This window comes from Tamandua tetradactyla, chromosome 6 (genome assembly GCF_023851605.1).
Source record: "Tamandua tetradactyla isolate mTamTet1 chromosome 6, mTamTet1.pri, whole genome shotgun sequence".
Lineage (NCBI taxonomy): Eukaryota > Metazoa > Chordata > Mammalia > Pilosa > Myrmecophagidae > Tamandua > Tamandua tetradactyla.
Genome location: NC_135332.1, coordinates 140,095,982 through 140,118,850, shown reverse-complemented (window position 1 = coordinate 140,118,850; position 22,869 = coordinate 140,095,982). Strand labels below are relative to the sequence as shown.

At 35.9% G+C, this 22,869-nt stretch overlaps 1 protein-coding gene across 1 annotated transcript; it reads left to right on the top strand.

Moving 5' to 3' along the window:
• The first annotated feature begins 207 nt into the window (after positions 1-207).
• On the top strand, positions 208-22,380 carry MTERF3 (mitochondrial transcription termination factor 3). Its single transcript, XM_077167274.1, has 8 exons — positions 208-341; positions 3,735-4,083; positions 7,273-7,425; positions 12,266-12,455; positions 16,487-16,634; positions 17,116-17,187; positions 18,312-18,473; positions 22,107-22,380. Exons 2-8 carry the CDS (start codon positions 3,750-3,752, stop codon positions 22,299-22,301), a joined length of 1,254 nt encoding a protein of 417 aa, XP_077023389.1. The 5' UTR covers positions 208-341; positions 3,735-3,749; the 3' UTR covers positions 22,302-22,380.
• Positions 22,381-22,869: the final 489 nt, after the last annotated feature.

Genomic DNA, 22,869 nt, shown 5'->3' with positions numbered 1-22,869 from the left:
CCGGCTGTCCCTAAACTGGCGCTCTGTGAGGGCTATCTCCAAACACTCACGGGGGTCTTCGGACTCACACAAAATGAGGTTTGATAGAAGAGCAAGCAGAGAAGGGAATTTGACTCTCAGTGGGCTCTTTCCTCTATCGGACCGCCGCCCGCTCTCTCCCCCCGCGCAGCCTCACAAATGGTTTCGCCCAGACGGGCCGCAGCCCACGTGGTGTCCGGACGCCGGCGGCGCGGGGCCTGCCGGCGGATGAGCTGATGTGAGGTTCCTGGGCACAGGACCCGGGCCGGGCGTTCCGGGCGGCCACCACGGTTTAGGCGACAAGGCCCAGGCCTCGCCACAAGGTAAAGTTAGGAACCGCCAGAGCGGGAGAGGCTGGGGTCCGGCCCGTTTCTGGTTCCCGAAGCACCGGCGACAAGGCCGCACCCCGCTACCCTGCCTCATCCACGCAGTGAACATCACTGCCTTTGGATCTTTGCGGCCCAGTTGAGGGCGCTTGGTTTTGTTTTTTGTTTCCTTTTTTTTCCCTGGCTGATCTGACGGAAACTTGTTAATTACCGCATTTTGCGGAGGACGCTGAAGGAAGCCCAAAGTGCAAATGGGCTTCCTACGGAAGTTGAGTATGGGGAACTGAAACTGACTTGTTAAAATGACCTAGGGAGGGCGTAAAGTTTTATTTGGGAGGCCCTTTTATTACGAAGCTTACCCTTCCCCACCTTAGTAGCCTCATTCCACATATTAGCCCTACAAAGCTAGAAATTTTGAACCCTTGAAACAGCAGTGTTTCAGTGCCAACTACTATTCCCGCCGAAATACTTTGCAGTGTTGAGAACTATCTGGTATTTTAAAGGACTTGAATTTTTCTTAATCGTCCTGCCATTGTTAGAAGAACTATTTTCGTCACTTTTTTGGTATGCAAATGGATTCCCCTCTTTGCATGCTGGGTGGGCAAGTAATAGTTACTGTTGATACATTGCCATTCAACAGACATCTGGACTAGTGGAGAATAGCTGCTGCGAGGTGGATTCTGAGATGAGCCGCTGCTCTGTTCTCATGAGTGAACAATTATTCAGTTGTTAAGTTGGACAGAGTGAAATGATGATGTGGAAAAGAAAGTGCAGTTGTAAATTAAAATAGAAGGATAAACATTAATTATATGCACAAATGCCTTTTAATTTATATGAAGATTCATCCTGCCTGATGTGGGAGGGGTACTAACTTGAGTCTGGAAAGGCTGAAGAGGGAATTTGGGATATCAGAAGTTTGTTTTCAAGTAGATGAAATACTTAGGCATCTTAAGAGTTGGAAACTTTTAGAGCTGACAGGAATCATAATCATCTTGTACACTAAATGTTTCTTATGTAAGGGATGGTTGCTGACCTCCCAGCATGGGCCGTGCATTATGCTGGACTGCCACAAGAAACTTGTTCTTGTCAAAGTAACATGACTGAGATCTTCTGTCTTTCAGTTGGTGCCCTTATGACTTTGTTGTGCAGAGAATGGGTGTTGTAGGTTTGAGAAAAAACTTGACAAGTCACTTCTATCCAAAAAAAAATTTTTTTTAAGCCTGCTGGCAAGGATTTTGTGAATACTTATTTCAGAATGGCAGTGAGACTTTCACTTTTATAAATCTCTTTCATCAAACCTCCATAAATTACGAATCTCCAGGAGGATAGGCCCTCAGATAATTGGTCTAATTCGGAGCATAAACAAAGCTGAATTCCATTATGGAGATAAACCAAAAAGTCGTTTGCAAAAATTAAGTTGACAGAATTTATTTGTATTTGATTGTGTAAGCAACAATACCCTGACGTTAAGCATTTTCCATATGCTGGATCCTGTGCTAAGTGTTTTTTTTTAATTTTTTATTAATTAAAAAAAATTACAAGAAACACAAACATTCCCAACACATACACTCAGCAATTCACAATATCATCACATAGTTGCGTATTCATCATGATCATTTCCCAGAACATTAGCCTCAATTCAGAAAAAGAAATAAAAAGACAACAGAAAAATATAACAAACAAACAATAAATTTTACATGCCATACCCCTACTGATCCCTTTCATTGATCACTAGCATTTCAAGCTAAATCTATTTTAACATTTGTTCCCCCTATTATTTATTTTTATTCCATATGTTCCTCTCATCTGTTGACAAGGTAGATAAAAGGAGCATCAGACACAAGGTTTTCACAATCACAAAGTCACATTGTGAAAGTTATACAGTATACAATCATCATCAAGGAACATGGCTACTGGAACACAGCTCTACATTTTCAGGCAGTTCCCTCCAGCCTCTCCATTACATCTTGGATAACAAGGTGATATCTACTTAATGCATAAGAATAACCTCCAGGATAACCTCTCGGCTCTGTTTGGAATCTCTCAGCCATTGACACTTTGTCTCATTTCACTCTTCCTCCTTTTGTGGAGAAGGTTTTCTCAATCCCTTGATGCTGGGTCTCAGCTCATTCTAGAGTTTTTCTCAATCCCTGGATGCTGAATCTCAGCTCATTCTGGGATTTCTGTCCCACGCTGCCAGGAAGATCCACACCCCTGGTAGTCATGTCCTACGTAGACAGGGTGAAGGTGGTGAGTGTGCTTGCTGTGTTGGCTGGAGAGAGAGGCCACATCTGAGCAACAAAAGTGGTTCTCTTGGGGGTGACTTGTAGGCTTAATTTTAAGTAGGCTTGACCTATCCCCTGTGGGGTTAAGTTTCATATGAACAAACCCCAAGACTGGGGGCTCAGCCTATAGCTTTTGTTGTCCACACTGCTTGTGAGAATATCAAGAATTCAACTTGGTGCTAAGTGTTTTATATGTATTGTTTTATTTGATGTGAAATTGTGGGCATTGAATTTATTTTCCTAGCTTAGTTGGGCTAAATATAAAATTCGTTCATATACCCTGAATTTGAAGTAGTGAGAGCCTTTCCTGATGAAAGCTTTTTAAAAGCAACTACTTTTTCTTTTAAAATATGCATACCTTCATTGCTGATTGCTTATTTCTATCACTTTGTTCTACTTGCTTGTTTTAATCTTTTCTTTTTGAAGGCTTTCTCTTTTTTCTGCAGTAAAGCAGATGACAAAACTAAGGAACGGCTCTTTTTGTGACATAATCACAATGTTCAGCTCTGAGTATGAAGCAAAAAACAGCTTTTACTGTTCTATATGGCAATGATAATATTTTGATGAGTCACTTATGACAGTGGATTGCTTTCTTTTTTTATTTTGTGATGAATTTATAGGACATAAAATAGCATTTGAATAATTATATTATTTTGATCAGCACTCTGCTGCTTAAATGTCCTTCAAGTTTTAAGGATATGTGATTGCCCTATTTTATTTTTTTTTTAATGATTAAATTAATAGAGAGTATTAGATTTAACATAACTTGAACATTTAGATTTTTGTTTAAAATGTTTTTCTTACAATTGCAATTTTGCTTTTTGTTTTTGAATTATAAAGTATATGCTTGTATTTCCTGTTCAGAAGTTCTGTATGGTCTGTAATGAAGACTACCTTATTTTTGGCTTTTCCTCTACTTCAGAAACACCTGACTGCATTAGTCATCTAACTCATTAAACACCTTCACTTAAAATGGCACTTTCAAAAAAAGAAAGTAAAGATAAAATGATACCTTCCAGTGTATCATATTGCTGTTTGAATACTGTTTTAAACATTTAAGTAAATTAAATCTGTCTTCTTTCATGGTTATATTTTTCTTTTGTAGGCTACTTTAAGAAAAATGGCCCTATCAGCCCAGCAGATACCCAGATGGTTCAACTCAATTAAATTGAGTGACTTCTTTAGTGCTACACAACTCAGCAAACATGTTCTGAGACCAGGAAGAACATTGTTGCAGGGCTCTTCTGCTGCACCTCTGATGTCTTCTGACAATTGCATACTCCCGTGGGGAATTAAGACTTACAGGACTTCCTCCTTATGGAATGGTTTCAAGCCTACCAATTCACATAGGCAACAGAGTAATTCTGCCCAAAGCACCCTGCTTCCTTCCATGAATGAACAGTCACAGAAGACACAAAAGACACCCAACTTTGATTCTGATCTGTCTTTAGAAGGTAATTCTGTACTTTCAGGAAAGTAAACAACTCCCTCCCTGCCTTTACTAGATCGAACAGAGCTACGAGTTTACATCCTGCTAGTCCATTTTAGATCATATCTTGTGCCAAGCAAGCCAAAGAGCAATGCCAATTCCATTCATTTACTTTTATTATGCCTTTATTTTACTGATTTACAAAAAAGCTTGTAGACTAATATATATAAGATTATTTTATAGTTACATCATCTATCATTTGTGTTCTAAATATTTTTATTAGATTATTTTAAGAAAAGTCTTTTCTCAGTAATTATGTCTATTAGGGTATATTTTACATCAAATAAAATTAACCTTTTTTGGGGGGATATAGTTTTGTGAATTTGATGGATGCATATGGTAACAGTCACCACAATCAACAAATAGACCAGTATATAGGACCCAAAACAATTCCCTTGTGTTCTTTTGCAGTCAGTCCTCTCCCTGCATCCCCAGCCTCTGGCAAGCACCAATCTCTTTTCTGTCCCCATGGCTTTTTCTTTATCAAGATGTTATATGTATGGAATTATATAGTATGTAGCCTGATTTCTTTTACTTTGGGTAATGCATTTGAGATTCATCTGTGTTGTTGGGGGTCTCAGTAGTTCATTCCTTGTTGAGTAGTAGTCCATTATATGACTGTACCAGTTTGTTTATCCATTCATCAGTTGAAAGACTTTTGAGTTTCTAGTTTTTGTCGATAATGAATAAAGCCCTGACAAGTGTTCATTCAGATTTTTATATGGGCACCTATGTTTCCATTACTCTAGGGGTGGTATTACCAGATTTGTATGTATACATGAATGTATACCTTTATAAGAAGCTGCCAGACTGTTCTGAAATGATAATATCATTTTGCATTTCCACCATCAGTGTATAAGACTTCGTTTTGCTCTGTGTCCTACACAGCACTTGGTATTGTCAAGTTGTTTGGTGGTTTTTGTTGTCGTTGTTTTTAGCCATTCTTATATTGTAGGGTGTTATCTTATGGTTTAACTTTGCATTTCCCTATTGACTGATGAAGTTGAGCATATTTTCATGTGCTTATTTGTCATCTGTGTTACTTCTTTGGTGAAGTGTCTTCAGATCTTTTGCCTATTTTATGTGAGTTCTTTGTTTTATTACTGGATTATGGGAATTCTTTATTCTGGATTCTAGTTCCTTATCAAATGTGTTGTATAATTTTCCTGTTAGTCTGGCCTGTCTTTTCATTTTAACAGTGCCTTTCAATGAGGCTTTGGACTTTTTTCAGTTTTTTCCTTCTCTGGTTTATGTTTTTTGAGTGACCAGTTTAAAATTATAAATCAAAGACAATTTATCAGAAAAACGATACCATGGCAAGTCATCAAATAAGTAGAATGTTTGAAGCTTCAGAAATTCAGAAACTTAATTGACAAAAGCAAAGCAAGGTTTAACAACAATTTTCCTGTATCTACTTCCTCAGTTAACTTGCCTTAGACACAAAGTGCAAATTCTTTTTCTCCCACCCCAGGAATGTTCAATTTACAAGAGTTACTGCTAGTTGGGATTGAAGGAGATGGTTTTTCCCTTTCAGGCCTCTAAAGCATAAAACTGTAGACATGCGTATAAGTGTTATGATGGTTACTTTTAGACCTTTTTACTTTCCTCACGCCATGTGGTTTTCTACCTGAAAATGAGTTACAAAAGTGAATTGGCAGTTCTGTCTTTGGAAAATCTTTTGTTCTCATTGGTTGAAACTGGTGGAGAATTAAAAAATGAAAAAGGTACCTAATCAACAAAGTCCTGTTAAAGATTTTGAAAGAAATAAAGTTCTTGATATTGAATTCTTGTTTAAAGGTATTTAATATTTTGGGGGAGGAATGAGGTGGTAATAAGAAACATTGTTACATAATAGACAGAAATGTTTCCTCACAAATGAGATACTATTAGGTTAAATAGAACATGAAAGAGAGAAGCTGAGGTGTGGGGAGGAGAGGCTGGCATTAAAAAATGAGGATGAGATGGTGATCAGAGGCAAAAATGGAACAAAAGATCACAGCCCTGATTCCTTAGCTTAAGGTAGGTTTCAGTTCCCAGTATTTCCGTACTGTGTTTCATTAGAAAGAAAAAAATAGCTCTCAGATTCAAGGCTATTTTGTAGTGCGAAAACCAGGAACGAGGCCACAGGCCTCCAGGAACATTCCACGAAGCTAGAACAGGCTGAGACTAAGGATCCGTAGTTTCTGGAAGCAGGTTTTATTAGCTCGTGTGCACGAGGGCCCAGCTGAGTCACTTCAAAAGTCTGAGCCTTGAACAAAAGGCAACCTTAGTTTTTATAGACTCTTTGACATGTTAAAGACAAGGTAAACAATTGGCCGATTTAAGTTGAGAATGGTTCAGAGCTGAACCATGGAGGAGCCCCCATCCCAGGAATGTCTTCTTTTGCCTACGTGCATTTTCACCAGTTCCTGAAGGCTAGGGGAGGGGGTTTCTATACCAGAAGGTGTGCTTTATCTTGCTTGCCTGCAGGGAGAGGGGGGTTGGGGATTTTCCACAGAGAGCACAGCTGAACTAGAAAGAGGGGAAGGCCTGCCTGCTACAATTTAAAGAAGGACCAGGCTCACATCCTTAGCAAAGGACAGCAGATGATAGAAACAGAATCATAGAAGTTCTCTTAAAGATAAGTTTGAGAATGACTGGAAAGCAGGGGATAGGATCAAAAGTAAGACATTTCAGGATGTGATGACTTTGACCCATATAATTCAGATTGATAGTAATATGTTATACTTTTGACCAGGTAAGGTATGGTAGACCCATTGAAAATGTACTTCAAGATCAGCTGAAGATCTTTATTCTTACATGTTGGTTAAAAATAAGGAGAATATTGGTAACCATTGATTGTGCACTTTGGATGATTACATGGTATGTGAATATATAATATACATCAATAAAAAATAAATTTAAAAAAGTGAAAGGAAGGAAAGAAATTGTGTACCTTGAAAATAACAAATTTCTTGGAGAAACAGTCTGTCTAAATAGTTGTAACCTTATCTCTTAGAAAATACTTGAACTTCTTAGATTTTAAAATCAGAAATGATCCCAAGATTTACCCAGTGAAAGAAGCAACTAGGGAAGAGGTTTTTGTAGAAATTGTTTTATTGTGCAGGTTGGAGACCTAACTTGCTTCTCTCCTTCCATGTGGCTGGCTTCAAAGAACTGGAAGATTTGCCTCCATTGTCTCCTTTGCAACCAATTTCTGAGAAGGAGGCTATTCAAATTATTGCAGACCCTCTGTTGCCCCCAGTTTCATCCACACTTCGAGATTATGTGGATCATTCTGAGACTCTGCAGAAGTTAGTGCTTCTAGGTAAGTCTGCACAAACTACAAGTACCTCTTGAGTCTGTACACTCCATTTACTTTTTGCTTATTTTTTAAATTAAAATATTTAATAGATCTATATCGAAGTACGTATATAAATGGAAGCAAAATTTGAGCAGTGAGAAAAGATTTATCATGAAAAATTGTATTTCATGCTTCATCCTTCCAGACTTTGCATCCCATTCCCCAGGCTTATCTGCTTAACTTTTATTGTTATCTCTGTTTGTATTTATCTTTCAAATTTTTAAGTAATTATTTATAGTACTGTTGCTTGGTTCATCAGTTGATGTCTTATACATACGCATGTACTTTTCTCCTATTCTCTTCAATTCTCCCAATTAGGTTATATTATAATTTTTAAATTAGTCACTAGTCAGTGATTACATTATGACTATAAACATTGCTTGCTGCTCTTCCAAAAGTGTATTATGATTGCTTTTCTTCCTGTACAACTTTTCATTTTCCTAGACTCAATTGCCTTGTTTTTCATTTGATTAGTTTTCTTTGTTCCTAGGCTGAATTTTCCCATACCTTCTAAATGCCTCTCAGAACAGTTTACCGTACAATCAACCCTATATAGCCAGGGGATCTCACATGCAACCTTAAATTGAATCCTCATTGTAACCTTATGCTTTGCCCATTAACTTATTTGATTTTTCCCAGATAATAAGCCTCCCTTTTACTAGGGATTGAGTGGAACAGGATAGGTAAGGAACACTTTTACAGTGTTATCCTGTCTCCCTGTTTTCAGCCTGTTCTCACTCCCAACTTTTTCAATATCTGGTGACTCCAATTTCTGAGCCTTTTTGAGTTTTTTATAGTATCAACTTGCTTCTTATCAGAATTCTCATTTGCGTTTCTTCTTTCTCCTGTCTGTTGAGTCCATTACCACTCTTTCATCTGTTTTCATTTATTGTGATTTGAGGTTATAGATAAATCTTGTTTCATCAGAGAAGTTTATTTTTTTGTTTCTCGTTCCCCTTGAGGAATAATTTTTATAAGATGAGGGAAAAAGAAAAGCCTTTGCTTCTCTAGAAACCTTTACGAGTCATCCTTGATTCTTGCTTTCTTCTTTCACTCCTCACACCTAATTTAGCCACTAAATCTTATGGTTTCTGTTTTCTCTATCTCTCAAATCCATCTGCTTCTCCATTCTCTAGTCTGTAGTCACTGCCTTAGTTAAGGTCCTCATTTTCCACTGAATGACTGCAGGCATTTCTTAACTTAATAGTCTTCTTCCCAGCAATATTGTCCCTGATAACATCTTTAGTGTTAGCGCTCTTTATAAAATGTTGTGCTGGCTATGTCAGTGACCTCCTTAAAATCTTTCAAAACCTTCTACGGAATCAAAGCTGTTCACGGTTTGACCCCTGGTTACCCTTTCAGCTTCATTTCTTGCCAGTATCCTCCTTTGGTTGACCAACTCTGACAGCTAGAGAATGTAAGTGTAATTTCTAAAATGTCTCCTCTGATCATCCAGACAGAGTTCCCCTCCTCTGGGCTCTTACTTCACCACCTGCTTACTTCTTTCTTGACACTAATGACACTGCATTGGTAATCATTTATTCATCTATTACTATGCAAGTTACCCAAATGTATTGGGAAATGCCTTTGTTCTCAAGAAGTTTCAAGTCTTCAGAAGCATCTAAATAGACATAAATAAGAATAACTGAAATGCAAGGATGAAAGGTAAAATGTGATAAGTCCCACAGGAAAGATACAGATAATGTGCTTTATGGGTTCAACAGAGGGAGAAGGATGACATTGGCTCTCTCACTAGTCCTTTTGGAACAGCTTTCCCAGCCTGTAGTAGGTGCTATGGGTGACACAAGATAAACATAAAACATGATCAGTACCTTTAAATAATTATACTCAAAATTGTGGAATTCCACTCAGAACTGGAAATCCACTCAACTATGGAATATATTTTAGCCATCCCTTCATCTATGTGCTGATACTTCAACAGCATGTCTTAGAAGGAACTTAAATGACAGTATTTTAAAAGAATCATGATTGCATTGTCAGACAACATTTTGTGTGCCAACTGTGCTTATTATTCTCTCCTTACTTCCCAGATCCTGTTTCTGCTTTTCTGTGCCTGTTCAGTCCCAGGTGGCTTACCCCTCTGCACTGTATCATTAGGACTCCTTTGCCAGCTGGCTTCTGGGTGGCTTCAGCCAATGGGAGGCACTTGCAGGAGAAGATAGAAAGCTGTTGGGGGTGTTTTTTACCCTCCCTGATTTGGATCATGTAATTGCCTCCATGACAACAGCTTCTACCCAGCAGCCCTTTCTTTACTATCTCCCAGCTCCCTCTGGGCTCTGATAGTACATTTTTTTCTCTTTTGTTTCTTTAGTCAGACAAGTTCTGTTGTTTGTTCCCTGGACTCTGCTCGCACCACTATATAGTGTCCCATCATTAAAGTTCTTTTCATTTGAATTTTGTGGGGGGTTTCCGTTGCCTACCAGTGTAACCATAACTGAATACAGTTGTAATATTTGTAGTTACTGAACTGATGAGATAAGGTCAACTTAGACTAAAATCACCTAGAGGTTAGAATCAATAATATATTAATTTTTTATGTCTCCAGTGCCTAACAGAAGTGTCTTGTCTATAGAAGGCATTCAGTGAATGTGTTTCAAGTTAATGAAATCATGAGTGAGCCCAAGTGATTTGTACTGACAGCAGTGTGCTTTCCTGGTAAGATTCTGCTTTCCCACTGCTATTAAAAAGAATCTTTTCAGGCCTTCTGTTTCAGCACAGTCAGGGTGTGACAGCTCATGCTGAGCAAGGCAATTCAACACATGTAAGCTGTAATATTTCGTTAAATTTGAGGTCTAAGCCCTCTATGTTAATTTTGAAGAACTCCCTCCCCCATTTATCACAGATTTATGGAACCAGTTTCCACTGTTTATTCATTTACCCAATAATTCCATTTATTTTTCTTTTAATATTATTAATTTTAAATTATAAAAGAATTACATCTAATTGTTAAAATTGCAAGTAATGTTACAAGGGAAAGGCTTCTTGTCCTGTCTCCGTCACCAGTTCCACTTCACAAAGGTAGCCACTATTAGCAAATCATTGACGAGCTTTCCAGACCTTGGTCTATACAAATATATATCCTACAGAAAGCCATATATAGCTTTTATATTTCTATGTAGTCAAACATGTATTTTCCTTTATGTTTGTAGTATCATATTTAGAAAAATCTCATTTCCAATATGATTTTTTAAAATTCTGGTTTCTTCTATTATTTTAGAATTGATACACATTTAGATTATTTGGATTTAATTTTTGTGTAAGATACAGCAAAAGTTTTTCCTTTTTTTTTTCCAATGTAAAATAGCCAGTGCTGTGTGTATATGTGTGTGTGTCTCTTTCTCTCTCTCTCTTTTCTTCTTTTTGTGGGGGGGGGGGGCTGGTAGTGGGGTAGTGGGGTGTGTTTGGAAATCAAACCCTGGTCTCCCACATGGACGGCGAGCATTCTACCACTGAATCACCCATGCACCCCATCCCAATATATTTTAAATAACAGTCCATCTTTTTCTCATATATTTGAAATGCTTTTATTAGTATATATTCTATTTTTAGTTCACCCTGTGTTTGTTTCTGAACTTCATTCTCTGCATATGTTTAATCTACTTTTCTGTTCCTGGCCATCTTATGTAACTACCTATTTAAAATCAAGAATATTTAGATCTAATAGTTTTTTATTTAAGACTGTACAGTTGCATCTAGAAATTGGTTTGGGAGAGTTATTTTTCATCTGAGGAATTTATTTTAAGAATGTGAAATTTGAGTCTAAACTTAAGGTTTTACATTAGCTTCAAATGCTTATTCTAAACATATAGAGTACACCTTTCCTATTCATATTTAATTTTGGTTTTGTTTTTGTTCTTTTAACATGGGCAGGCTCTGGGAACCGTCCCGGGTCTCCAATATGGCAGGCGATAATTCTGCCACTGAGCCACCATCGCACTGCCCTAATTTTGTTTTCAAAGCTATAAGATACAAGGAAAAAAAAAGAATAAAATGCTCAGTTTTTATGAAAATTTTGAATTATAGGTTGCTTTCATTCGCTGCCCAATTAATGCTGACATCTAATTATACAAAACAAAATGTAGAATGCTTTTAAAAAACAACTTGATTTCTCTCCCTTCTTACTTGATCTCTCCTTCTCCTTGTTTCATTAGATTAACTGCAGTTAAGTAAAGGTTGTAGGTTTGTGTGTATTCTTCTTTGTTCCATACCTAAGGGCTGTATATGTTCGTTCATTCTCACTCACACATTTACAGCGTTCCTTCAAGAGACTTGTCTTAATGTTGAATATCTGGAGATTACAATGATGGGTGACATGGTCATTTTATTCCCTCTGGGAAGGAATCACAGGCATATGCTTATAATTAAGAAAATGATAACTTCAGGAAAGTAATAATTTATTCATTGGGTTTGTAACTCTGAAATTATCAGTTGAACTGTTGTTATGGAGGGCAAGGGCTCATAGCATCCTTCAAATGATAATTTAAAAAAAAAACGTAAAGATGATGGTCCTAGGACAATATGACTTACTGATTTTGTTTTAAAGGGAAATTTAGGCAAATGCTTGGTTTTCTTCTACACTTTGCATTGAAATAAATACTCTGTTTTCATTTTAATTTATTTTTATCTCTGCAAACAAAAATATTAGGACAATTCTATTGGTCTGTTTGGATTCTCCTTTGGATTGATCATTGATCTACATCAGTAATTTATTTTGTTTATGTGGATGAAGTTTAATGCCTGAGCCAAGCAGTTATCTTCCAGCGGTGTGTGTAATTTATTTTAGGGGTGGATTTGTCCAAGATAGAAAAACATCCTGACGCAGCCAACCACCTTCTGAGACTGGATTTTGAGAAAGACATTAAGAAATTACTCCTGTTTCTTAAAGATTTGGGTATAGAGGATAACCAGCTGGGAGCATTCCTAACTAAAAACCATGCCATTTTCTCTGAAGACCTTGAAAATCTTAAAATAAGGTAAGGCTTCAGAATGATTCTCACATAACCCAAGAATCGATTATGGAGGAAATATATGTATAGGTTATTTTTTTAAGACTGCTGAATAAGGATCTATTGAAATTAGTATGAATATTATTATTTTTTGGAGGGGGTGGTGGTGTGTGGACCTTCTTTCATATAAATTAAGTATCTAAAACAGAGTTCCTTTACTCAGCTATGCATTATTATTTTTATGATGTCAATGTACTACTGGGTCAATATTTATGGAATAAGTTGCTTTAAAAATTCATTAACATCTTGCCAAACCCCAACCAAAACCATTCCAGCCAATCATAAAGCACACCTAGGGTGTTCATTAGATAAGATTCTATAAAGATTCCATGCACCATTATTAATAGCTCCATTTTACAGGTTAGGCACAGATTAAATAACTTGCCCAAGATTACCCAGCTGGTAAGTGAAACAGCTGGGATTCAAAACCAGTTAAACTCTAGAGTCCCCTTAACTACTGCACCATACTGTCACCTTACATTTAATTCTTTGCAGGAAACTTCAGCTTAAAGGGAGCTTAAGTTATAAGCTTAAACTCACACATACTTCTAACAACTAAGAAGTACTCTCCTTATATAGACAGTATGTCTAATGGTTCCTAAATCTGGTTAACTATCAAGCTGTAGAACTTAAAAAAAGAAAGAATGTTTCAATAGGTGATGCATCAACCTTTATTCAAAAGGATAAACAATGAAAAATAGCCTGTGGTAGAATAAGCATGATAATCTTTATTTAATTGAATTTAGTTTATGACTCTGATATGTCAAGCAATCTTATTTTCTAGTATTCCTATAACAGCACTCAGTTCATACACTCATTTTCTTTTCAATGCAGAAAATTCTAAACATATGAAAAATTACTTGATTCTTTATAAGAATTTTCAAATGAATAATCTGTGAATTTAAAATACTTATTTAAATGCATTTATTTTAGTTGGGCCTTACCTTGACTTTTTATTAGAAAAATCACCACAATGGAGGTAATGGTTTTGATAATGTTTTAATTAGATACTGATTCTTGTTACTGAAAGAAAGAAGTTGTCCTTCCTCCCTCCAATTTCTCTTTTGTTTTTTTTTTTTTTTATAAAGTATGCCTTTTTTTTTGCCTGAATCTTGCTTTATTACTCTTTTTTTTAAAGCACTTTCCAACTTACTCTCTTTTTTTGCATGGGCAGGCACTGGGAATCAAACCATGGTGTCCGGCATGGCAGGCTAGAACTCTGTCTGCTGAGCCACCGTGGCCCACCCATCTTCCAACTTACTCTTATCCCTTATCTGCGGAGGCAGCTACTGTTATCAAGTTTTTTGTTCTGCCTTCTGGGAATATTCTGTTATATACAGCATATACATACACACATATATACAATTGGTAGTGTATTATTCATGATATTACATTTTTGCCTTAACTGTATCTTGGAGGTTGCTGTTTATTAGCACTTGCTTATTTTTTTAACCTTAGTAATAATTCATAGTATGGATCTATCCAGTCCCCCTTGATAAACATGGAGGTTGGTTGTTTCCAGTCTTTTGTCATTATAAACAAGGCTGCAGTGACTGTCCTTATGCAGGCATACCACAGAGTTATTGAGGGTTCGTTTCCAGACCACCACAATAAAGGAGATACTGCAATAAAGCAAGTCACATGATATTTTTGTTTTCTCAGTGCATATAAAAGTTATGTTTACACTATATTACAGTCAAGTGTGCAATAGCATTATGTCTAGCAAAACAATATACATACCTTAATTAAAATCTTTCTGTGACCCTAATGCAGGTTTGCCAGAAATTGTGTAAATAACACAATTTCTGCAAGCGCAGTAAAGCAAGGTATGCCTGTATGTACATCATTTTCACATATGGGAGTGTATCTGTAGGAAGAATTTTTAGAAGTGGAATATTAGGTGAAAGGGTATGTGTATATGTAATTTTAGTAGATATTGCCAAATTGTCCTTTATATATGTTATTTTCCAGTTTATACTTCCACTAACAATGTACCAATTCCCCAATTTAAAGTGCCAGTTTCCCATTTATTCTCACTATTAGTGTTATCAAACTTGAAATTTGCTGATTTTATAGGTAAAAAATGTCTTGTTTAGGAAGTAATTTTGTTTAGAGCATCAAATGTAAGAGCATCTTTTCATAGTTTAAATTTTTAAGTTGCATTTCTTTTTCTATAAACTGTATCTAGTCGTTGCTTGTTATTCAGTAGTAGTTATGGTCTGTGAAGTTGCTACAAACTCTGAATTCATGAATACTGAACCATTGCTTCTAGGGAAAATACTGGGGTAGGTTTCTGCAAACCTCTGGTCACATTGTCAACCAATCAATGCATAATCTGTTTTATGTGTGTTTCTGTTCAAAACACCTTTAAAAAATATTTCTGGTTCATAAACATTGAACTCAGAGGCAACACTACTATAACTCGTACCTCAACAACTTATCTAATTCATATTCTCTCCATAAGGCACATCACAGCCTTCTTGTGCTCAGGAACACTAGAGAGCACTTCAACACTATATTTGGTGGCCATTTTAAATATTAAAATCAGCAACAATAAGTACAAAAATCTGAAAAAACAGGGCACTTAATATACCACAAAAAGACTCTTGTTTACAGTATGAAAGCTAAAATAAAGAGGCAAAACATCACTTTGTTCAACCTTGGTGGAGAACATACACGTCAGGTGCCTTGTGCCTCCGGTTTTTCACAACCATGCGCATGTGCCCATGGGACCACAAATGCACCAAGAGTATTGATATGGGGGTTACAGATAAATTTTAGTGAGTAGGTGAATCCACAATGGAATCTGCAAATAAGGAGGATCTACTGCATGTCCTTTGCCACATTTTAATTGGTCTTTTTCTTTTTTTTTTGTAAAGAAAAAAAAATTGTTCTTTCTCTGACATGTTGCAGATATTTTCTCCATATCGTCCATATCGTCTTTTGATTTTGTTTATAATGTTTTATTTGTCATGCAGACATTTTTTGTTTTTATATAGTTAATCTTTCCTCTTAAGACCTCCAAGGAACTACTTTAAAGGAGTAGTACTCATTTGTATATAAATACAGGCTTGGGTAGACAGTATGGAAATATCATGGACTTTAGGTGTAGGCATACCTAAATTCACATCTCAGCTGTCACTTAATGAGCTGATGATCTAGGACAATTTATTTAACATCTCTGATTCTCTATTTCTTCACATATAATGTGGAAATATTTACCTGGCTCCCAGATTTTTGGGGGTTTTGTATTTTGGGTGAGAATTAAACAAGTTAATCCCCTGGCACATTTTAGGCATTTAATTAAAGCTGCCTTTTATAGATTTAAAAAAATCAATGTTAATTTATAGTCAAACTATCTATAATTTATTACCTTATATTCGTTTCCAGAAATGTAGCAGGAAAATTTCTCAGTTGTTAATAAAGTACATTTTAAAAGACTAGTAAAAATTATTGACTGGTTTATGAAAATGTATACTCAGTAAATATTCTAAAATAAAAATATTCCTTCCTCAGTTACAATCATGTGCAAGGGTCTTTCTTTGCAAAATAGAGCTCTGGACATCTTAATTTGTGTTTCTCCATTCTTAACTGAAAAGAAAAAGTAATAATTGGAGTTAAACAGAAGCTACTGGTAATTTTTCTACCAACTGCTAAATCAGATTAATTGAAAACGAAATCAAGTTTTAACAGATTTCAGAGTTATTTCTGTTTTTAAGTATAAATTGAAACCACTCTAGAGTTGGGTGGATTCTTGTTTTGTTTTAACCATAGAGAGGTCATTATTACAGAATAATTTTCTTAAATTATATATTGGTTTATAATTTACATATATATATATATATATATATATATACACACACACACCAAATAGATATATAATTATATAAATTATATATTGGTGTTGGAGTCTATTAACTTTAATAAACTTATTACTTTGAAAGTCAGCATGATACTAGTAAAGTTTATCATATATATGTATTTTTTTATTTCTCTAGGGTGGCTTATCTACAGTCAAAAAAGTTCAGTAAGGCAGATGTTGCACAGATGATTAGAAATGCACCGTTTTTGCTGAGTTTTTCAGTGGAAAGGCTGGATAACAGATTGGGATTTTTTCAGAAAGAACTTGAACTTAATGTGAAGAAGGTAAAAAGGGGGAGAATTCATATATTTCCATGTAGGTACATTTCGTAAATGTTAAATTTACTTTTCTCCCATATGAATCCTATAAATGCTTGCTGTTTTCCATGCAAGAATGAATTACCCTGCTAGGTTAAACATATAGCTACGTCTTTTTATAATATTCCATCAAACTGAGTGTTTTTATTTTTATTTGCATGGGCAGGCACCAGGAATCAAGCCCGGGTCTCTGGCATGGCAGGCAAGAATTCTGCCACTGAGTCACTGTCGCACCACCCAAAACTGAGTCTTTTAAAAGTTTTGTTTTCAGTATTTGTATTTTCTTCAAACAGCATTAAATTTATGTATTTCCAGGGTTCCTAGCATGTTTCTGATTGGATCATATCTTAGATTTTAGCTTTGTATTCTTGGTAATCCCTTGGTTTTCCAAAGTAGTTAAATATACACAAATAATAATAATAGATTGTTGTTTTTTTTATAACTGTAGACTAGAGATCTGGTGGTTCGTCTCCCAAGGCTACTAACTGGAAGTCTAGAGCCCGTGAAAGAAAATATGAAGGTACAACAACTTTATTTTAAGCTTTTGAGAAATCAGCTTCTTTATTTTCTGTTTTCCTCTGAAGAGAATAGATTTTGCTGTTGTCATCTAAAGAAAACTAGAGTTTTAGATTTTATTTCAAAAAATAGGAAATGATATAATAAATGTCTAGCATCTGTTTCGGTTAATAATATTTTCACTGGTGTTGTATGAGTAAATCACCTTACAGACATTGACATCCATAACTCTCAGGTAATAGACTAAGTATATAGGTGGTACTTATTTTAACCTGGTGGGAGTTGAGAAGTTTTGGGGTCTGAATCCAAAAGATTCTGTGTCTGCACACCGGTGAGGAGAGGAGTGGCCTACACATTGCTCTCCTTAGCACCCTGTGCCAGTTGCTAACTCAAACTCAAAAACAGAACATATCACCTATTCTTCTTGTCCCTCCTCCCAAAGAATAGTGTGAAGCCAAGGTCACCTGACAACCTAGGATACAAAACTGTAATTATATTTTGAAATTATCACATAAGGCCAATTTCCTGAGGTGCTTAAAGTGTTTCATAATCCTTTGTTGAATTAATTTTTATTGAACATCTACCCAAGCACTCTGTTGGGGCGATAGTGCCCACTCTCATGGAACATACTATCTAGTGGGGAGATAAAATGCAAAGCAGATAATTCATGGGGAGCATAGCATATTATGAAAGCAAGTAGAGGGCTTAACCCATGTTTGGGCATTTAGTTTTATCATCTGTCTCTGAAATGTTGCCACCCAGTTTTTCAGATCCCATGTTTATCAGTTTGGTCGGGAACCAAAAAGCACATTGAAAATTTTACTGCTGGCCTATTTGGTATAAGGCCCATGCAGATAACCTGACAAGCCCTATCATGTCCATCATTATTTTTTTTCGCAAGTACAACTAACTTCTTTGGTGATCTTCATGATGATCAGCATGTTCTCATTCTCAGAAGAGGAGTTTGAAATTCAGGTTACACCAGAAGTAGAAAGCTATAATCCCATGAGGCCATTGGTGCATCAATTTCCCAGATTCTAAAATGCCAAAAAGAATCAGTGTCCTCTAGCTTAGTAACAAAAATGCTTATTTTTATTCATGATTCATAGCAACTTTACTTTTTTTTAGGTTTATCATCTTGAACTTGGTTTTAAACGCAATGAAATTCAACATATGATCACCAGAATCCCAAAGATGTTAACTGCAAATAAAAGGAAGCTTACTGAGACTTTTGATTATGTGCACAATGTGATGAAGATTCCCCACCACATCATTGTAAGGTTCCCACAGGTAATGCAGCGCATATCTCTCTTTGTAAAAGCCATACTTGCCCTTCAGTCAGTGCTGCTGTCCAGGTGCATAGTGCTATTTATTTATGAGATGCTTATAATTTCCAAGACACGTGTACATCTCCTGGGAAAAAAATACGTGATTAATCTGTTTGCTGTGGTTTCTATGTATTGTTACTAGTTTGATCTGTAGGGAACAGGCAGAAGAAATTTCTCTTGGATTTGTAAATATTCCTCTCTTTTTCTCCATTTAAATTTGAAATAGTTGTTTGAAATGGATCATTTCTCTTAAAGCTTCTTTCAACTCCTGCACGTTTTATCCACAATCTATCTGAATCCATGAATTAATGAGCCATATTGTAATGACTTGCTAAAACATAAAACTGTTCCAGTTTGCCCCTCATGCCAAAGACATAATAATATTTTCTAAGGTGATATTCTTTATCTAGTGAGAGACATTATCTGCTTTTTGACAAGAATGTTAACTCTTACAGCAGAAACCTTATCCTGAATCCTTAGTGCCTAAAACTACACCTCGCACTTAGTAGGCACTCAGTAAAAATTTGTTGAACAAAGAATTGAATTTCATAAAAGTAATCCTTCCCTATTTTTTAATGTGATATTCAATAAGTGTTCATCAGATAAATGAAAGATTGAATTTCGTTAAGATGATCCCTGGGCTCTGTTTGCTAGGTGTGTTCCTGTCCTAGTTCTTAAAATAGGCAAAAGAAACATGGCCTTGAATACAACTTTCAGAACTAGATTGCATTTGGTTCAGTTCTTTCACAAATAGAACTCTGTTTGCCTGTCATATAGAATTTTCCTGTTAAACCAAATGTGAATATATTCCCTATAAAAGTGTGAGCAGCCAACAGTTGTACAAATTAATGTCTTCTGAAGATTTAGCTTTTGGAGCAATTGTAAAAGAATCTTCAACTAAAAGGCAATGCCACGGTGCATGGGTGGTTCAGTGGAAGTATGCTTGCCTTCCATATGGGAGACCTGGGTTCGATTCCCAGACTAAGCACCCCACCCCCCAAACAGAAGGCAATGCCAATTTTTTTTTCCCTTAAATTGGTAGACATTCAGTGACAATAGACCATGATAAGGGAATTTGATCTTGTCACCTCCAAACCCTAGAGGTCTAATCATTCTTGTAATTCATAATTTATCATCTACCCTGTGCCAGTTCACTGTGTGGCCACACTAAGGTTGTAATCTGGCGTGGAAGACAAATTTTGTAAAAGGTAGTAAAGAGTCTTACCCATAGGTCTTACACAGCTAATTTAGATAGGAAACTCATAGAAATGATAACAACAAATGTTGATTGCCTTTCTTTACTGCTTTATGTGTATTGACTTATTCAGTCCTCATAACAACAATATGATGAGGTAGGCCCATTTTACAAATGTAAAAACCAAGTATAAAGAAATTAAATAACTTGTTCGAGGTACTCAGGTGACGTGGCAGAGCCAGGATTGGAACTCTGACATTTGAATCTTAAATTCCCTGCTCTTAACCATTAGGATATGCTGCCACTCTAAGGAAACGACATTGAAATTGTCACTCAAAGAATGAGTGTAGTCTAAAATATGGAGAGAAATTTTCCAAATAAAGGAACTATAAGCTGACAAAATGCATCAAACACCCCAATGCACCCCAACTTCAGCTTCTGGAAAGCCCAGTCCTAGAACTGTGACTTCCAAATTGGGATTCTCAGTCTCCTATGGGTCTGGGTCATATTGTTGTAAAACAAAACAGAAAATAAAAAGCTCAGTAATGGAAAAATCTTTTAACTGTCAATAGAGCTCCAAGAAAACTGATACAGACTTTAAAAAAAAATCGAGGGCTGGTGTTTTAACAACTCACTGGGGTGAAACTGATTTTCTCATGCGAATAACAGTTCTGGTTGACACATATGTCTTAAGAGCAGTTAAAAATGGGGGAGCAAGTATGACTTAACTATGGTTAATTTAGTCCTTGCAGAGAGCAGAGATCATAGAAGATTAAATATAACAAAAGCAGTGTTGAGGGTAATGAACATGAGGAAATCACTAGTTTGAGGAAAGAAGTTGTATCCAGGACTCCCCTGACACCTTTTCTCTCCCCTCCCACTGTGTTCCTATGAAGGCAAAGGTGAGGTTCACTTTAGGACCAAAGATCAGTTATTTTAATTCTCAGGCCAAGTGTCTTTTTTTTTTTTAGTTTCTGTTAATTTCATGTGTCGTGAACAGAATTACATTTTTTTTTTGACAATAGCTACGTAACCCCTGGTGTTCAAGAGCAACAAAAATAGAAAAAGAAAGAAATTATCTCTCAATATAAGCTATAGCTTTTGAACTTGAAAGGTCACACAAATTTCTAATCATAAGGTAACCTTGAACTACTCGAGAAATATATAAATTTTTCAAAGTGTTATTATATTTAGGAAATTAATAGTTAACACCTTGGAAGCTGAGATTCATATGTGAATTTATATGTTGTATTGAATGATAATTTTGTAGACCACGAGTCTGCATAGGAGCCATACTTAGAAAAAATTCCATCTATGTCCTTTTTGCTTTTTATATTGTGAGCAGTAACAGTGTGGCATCGAGAATTTAATGACCAAAATAAAGGCAGAATAACGTGTAATTTGTTTTTGCAGGGACAGAAAGGGGGTGTCTTGTTCCAAAAACAAGTCAACCCCATATTAAATAAGCATACTGTATATTTTTTAATCACTGTTTTCAGAGCATTTAGTTTTCAGCAGTTGTGTTTCATAATGTCCTTTTGAAGTGGTGTGTTACTGTTTTGTTTGCATTTGAACAAAGAGAAAGAGTCCTGGAAGTTATATGCCATGAAGTGTTCCCAATGTGTCATAATATAGCCAAGAGAAGAATTTTAGACATAATACCAACTGTGGTTCATTTGGGCCTTAACAAGTCTTGGTGATCTCTCTCAAGCTTCAGGGCTCTATCTCAAGCCTGGCTAGATCTCCCATCCACCCTTTTTTTTTGCAGTGACTACAGGGACTTAGCCTGTTTCTGATTCCTTTTTAAAGTTGCCACCGCTATTTTTGGAGAGTTTTGATTACAGGGTTGGCTGTAAGACATACTTTCCCTAGTTGCTCCTTAAAGAAACTATATTCATTTCATTTTTATTCTGGACAGAAATAACAGCAGGAATTTAAATTAAAAAAAAAAAGATACACATATAGGGAAGCTTCACAGATTGTGAACTCTTATGTTTGATGCTGTAGACCTTGATATTTTATGATTCTCAAACTTGGCAAACATCAGAATCATCTGGAGGGCGTGTTAAAACAGTTTTCTGCACCCCACTCCCAAAGTTTCTGATTAAGTAAGTAGGTCTGAGTGGAACCTGTAGCTTTGCTGTTAAGACTAACAAATTCTCTCTTTTCTCCTGGAAAAGTTGTTGTTCTTTGACTTTATTTTATAATTGTTTTGAGTCCCTTTTAACTGTTTCTTAGCAGAAGCAATAGGATTAAAATCCTGTAGCATTTATGATATTTACTGAGCATGTATTCAATACTTTATAAATATTAACCTATTAAAATTTTTAACCAAGTAAGTTTTAATTTTTCATCTTTCAGGGCACAGTGTTTTTAAAAAACTTTTTTTTTATTTTCTAGGTATTTAATACAAAGCTGCTTAAAGTCAAAGAAAGACATTTGTTTCTTACCTATTTGGGAAGAGCACAGTATGATCCAGTAAAACCTAACTACATCTCTTTGGACAAATTAGTATCTATTCCCGATGAAATATTCTGTCAAGAGATTGCCAAAGCTTCAGTACAGGACTTTGAAAAATTCTTAAAAACTCTTTAGTTTTTGATGACTGTTAAAATATAATAATGTAAAATGAATGTACATATGAATAAATAAATCTATTTTAAATAAATTCCTCAGGTCTCCATTGATATTGGAAACAGTGGCTTGATATTATAAATTTGAGTACACTTCTGGTAGATTTTCTTATAAGTTCTTAGTGACATAAATTCTTCTCTGACACAATCATTTCCTTCCTTCTCAGGAAAGGGTGAACTGAAAATATAGCAAGCTTAGAGAAAGTTTACTAAGAATTAGTTGAGGCTGGTGCTCTGTCACTGATTTTCCTGTCACTCTGATAGAGAGTTCTGGTGAAGACAAGAACACTGGAGACTTTCCCACTCTTTCATTCACAGGTCATTTAAAGTGGTTTCATCACACTTTGTTTTTTAAGTTGTTATATCTGAAGTATAGTACATTATTCATCTAACATCTATTTAATGTAGACAATGCTACGAAACTTATTCAATTTTGGGTTTTCTACAGTGTTATTCATCTCCCTGAGTGTGCATATTCAGAAGCTGTGCAAAGTTGACTACTGAGAATTAACAAAGGAAAAGGGATAGGG

Excerpts from the sequence above, each read along its gene's own strand:
- MTERF3 (XM_077167274.1), top strand. The coding sequence starts at position 3,750 with ATGGCCCTATCAGCCCAGCAGATACCCAGATGGTTCAACTCAATTAAA. Across the intron at positions 12,456-16,486 it reads CTTGAAAATCTTAAAATAAG|GGTGGCTTATCTACAGTCAA; the intron begins GTAAGGCTTCAG and ends TTATTTCTCTAG. Across the intron at positions 17,188-18,311 it reads CCGTGAAAGAAAATATGAAG|GTTTATCATCTTGAACTTGG; the intron begins GTACAACAACTT and ends ACTTTTTTTTAG.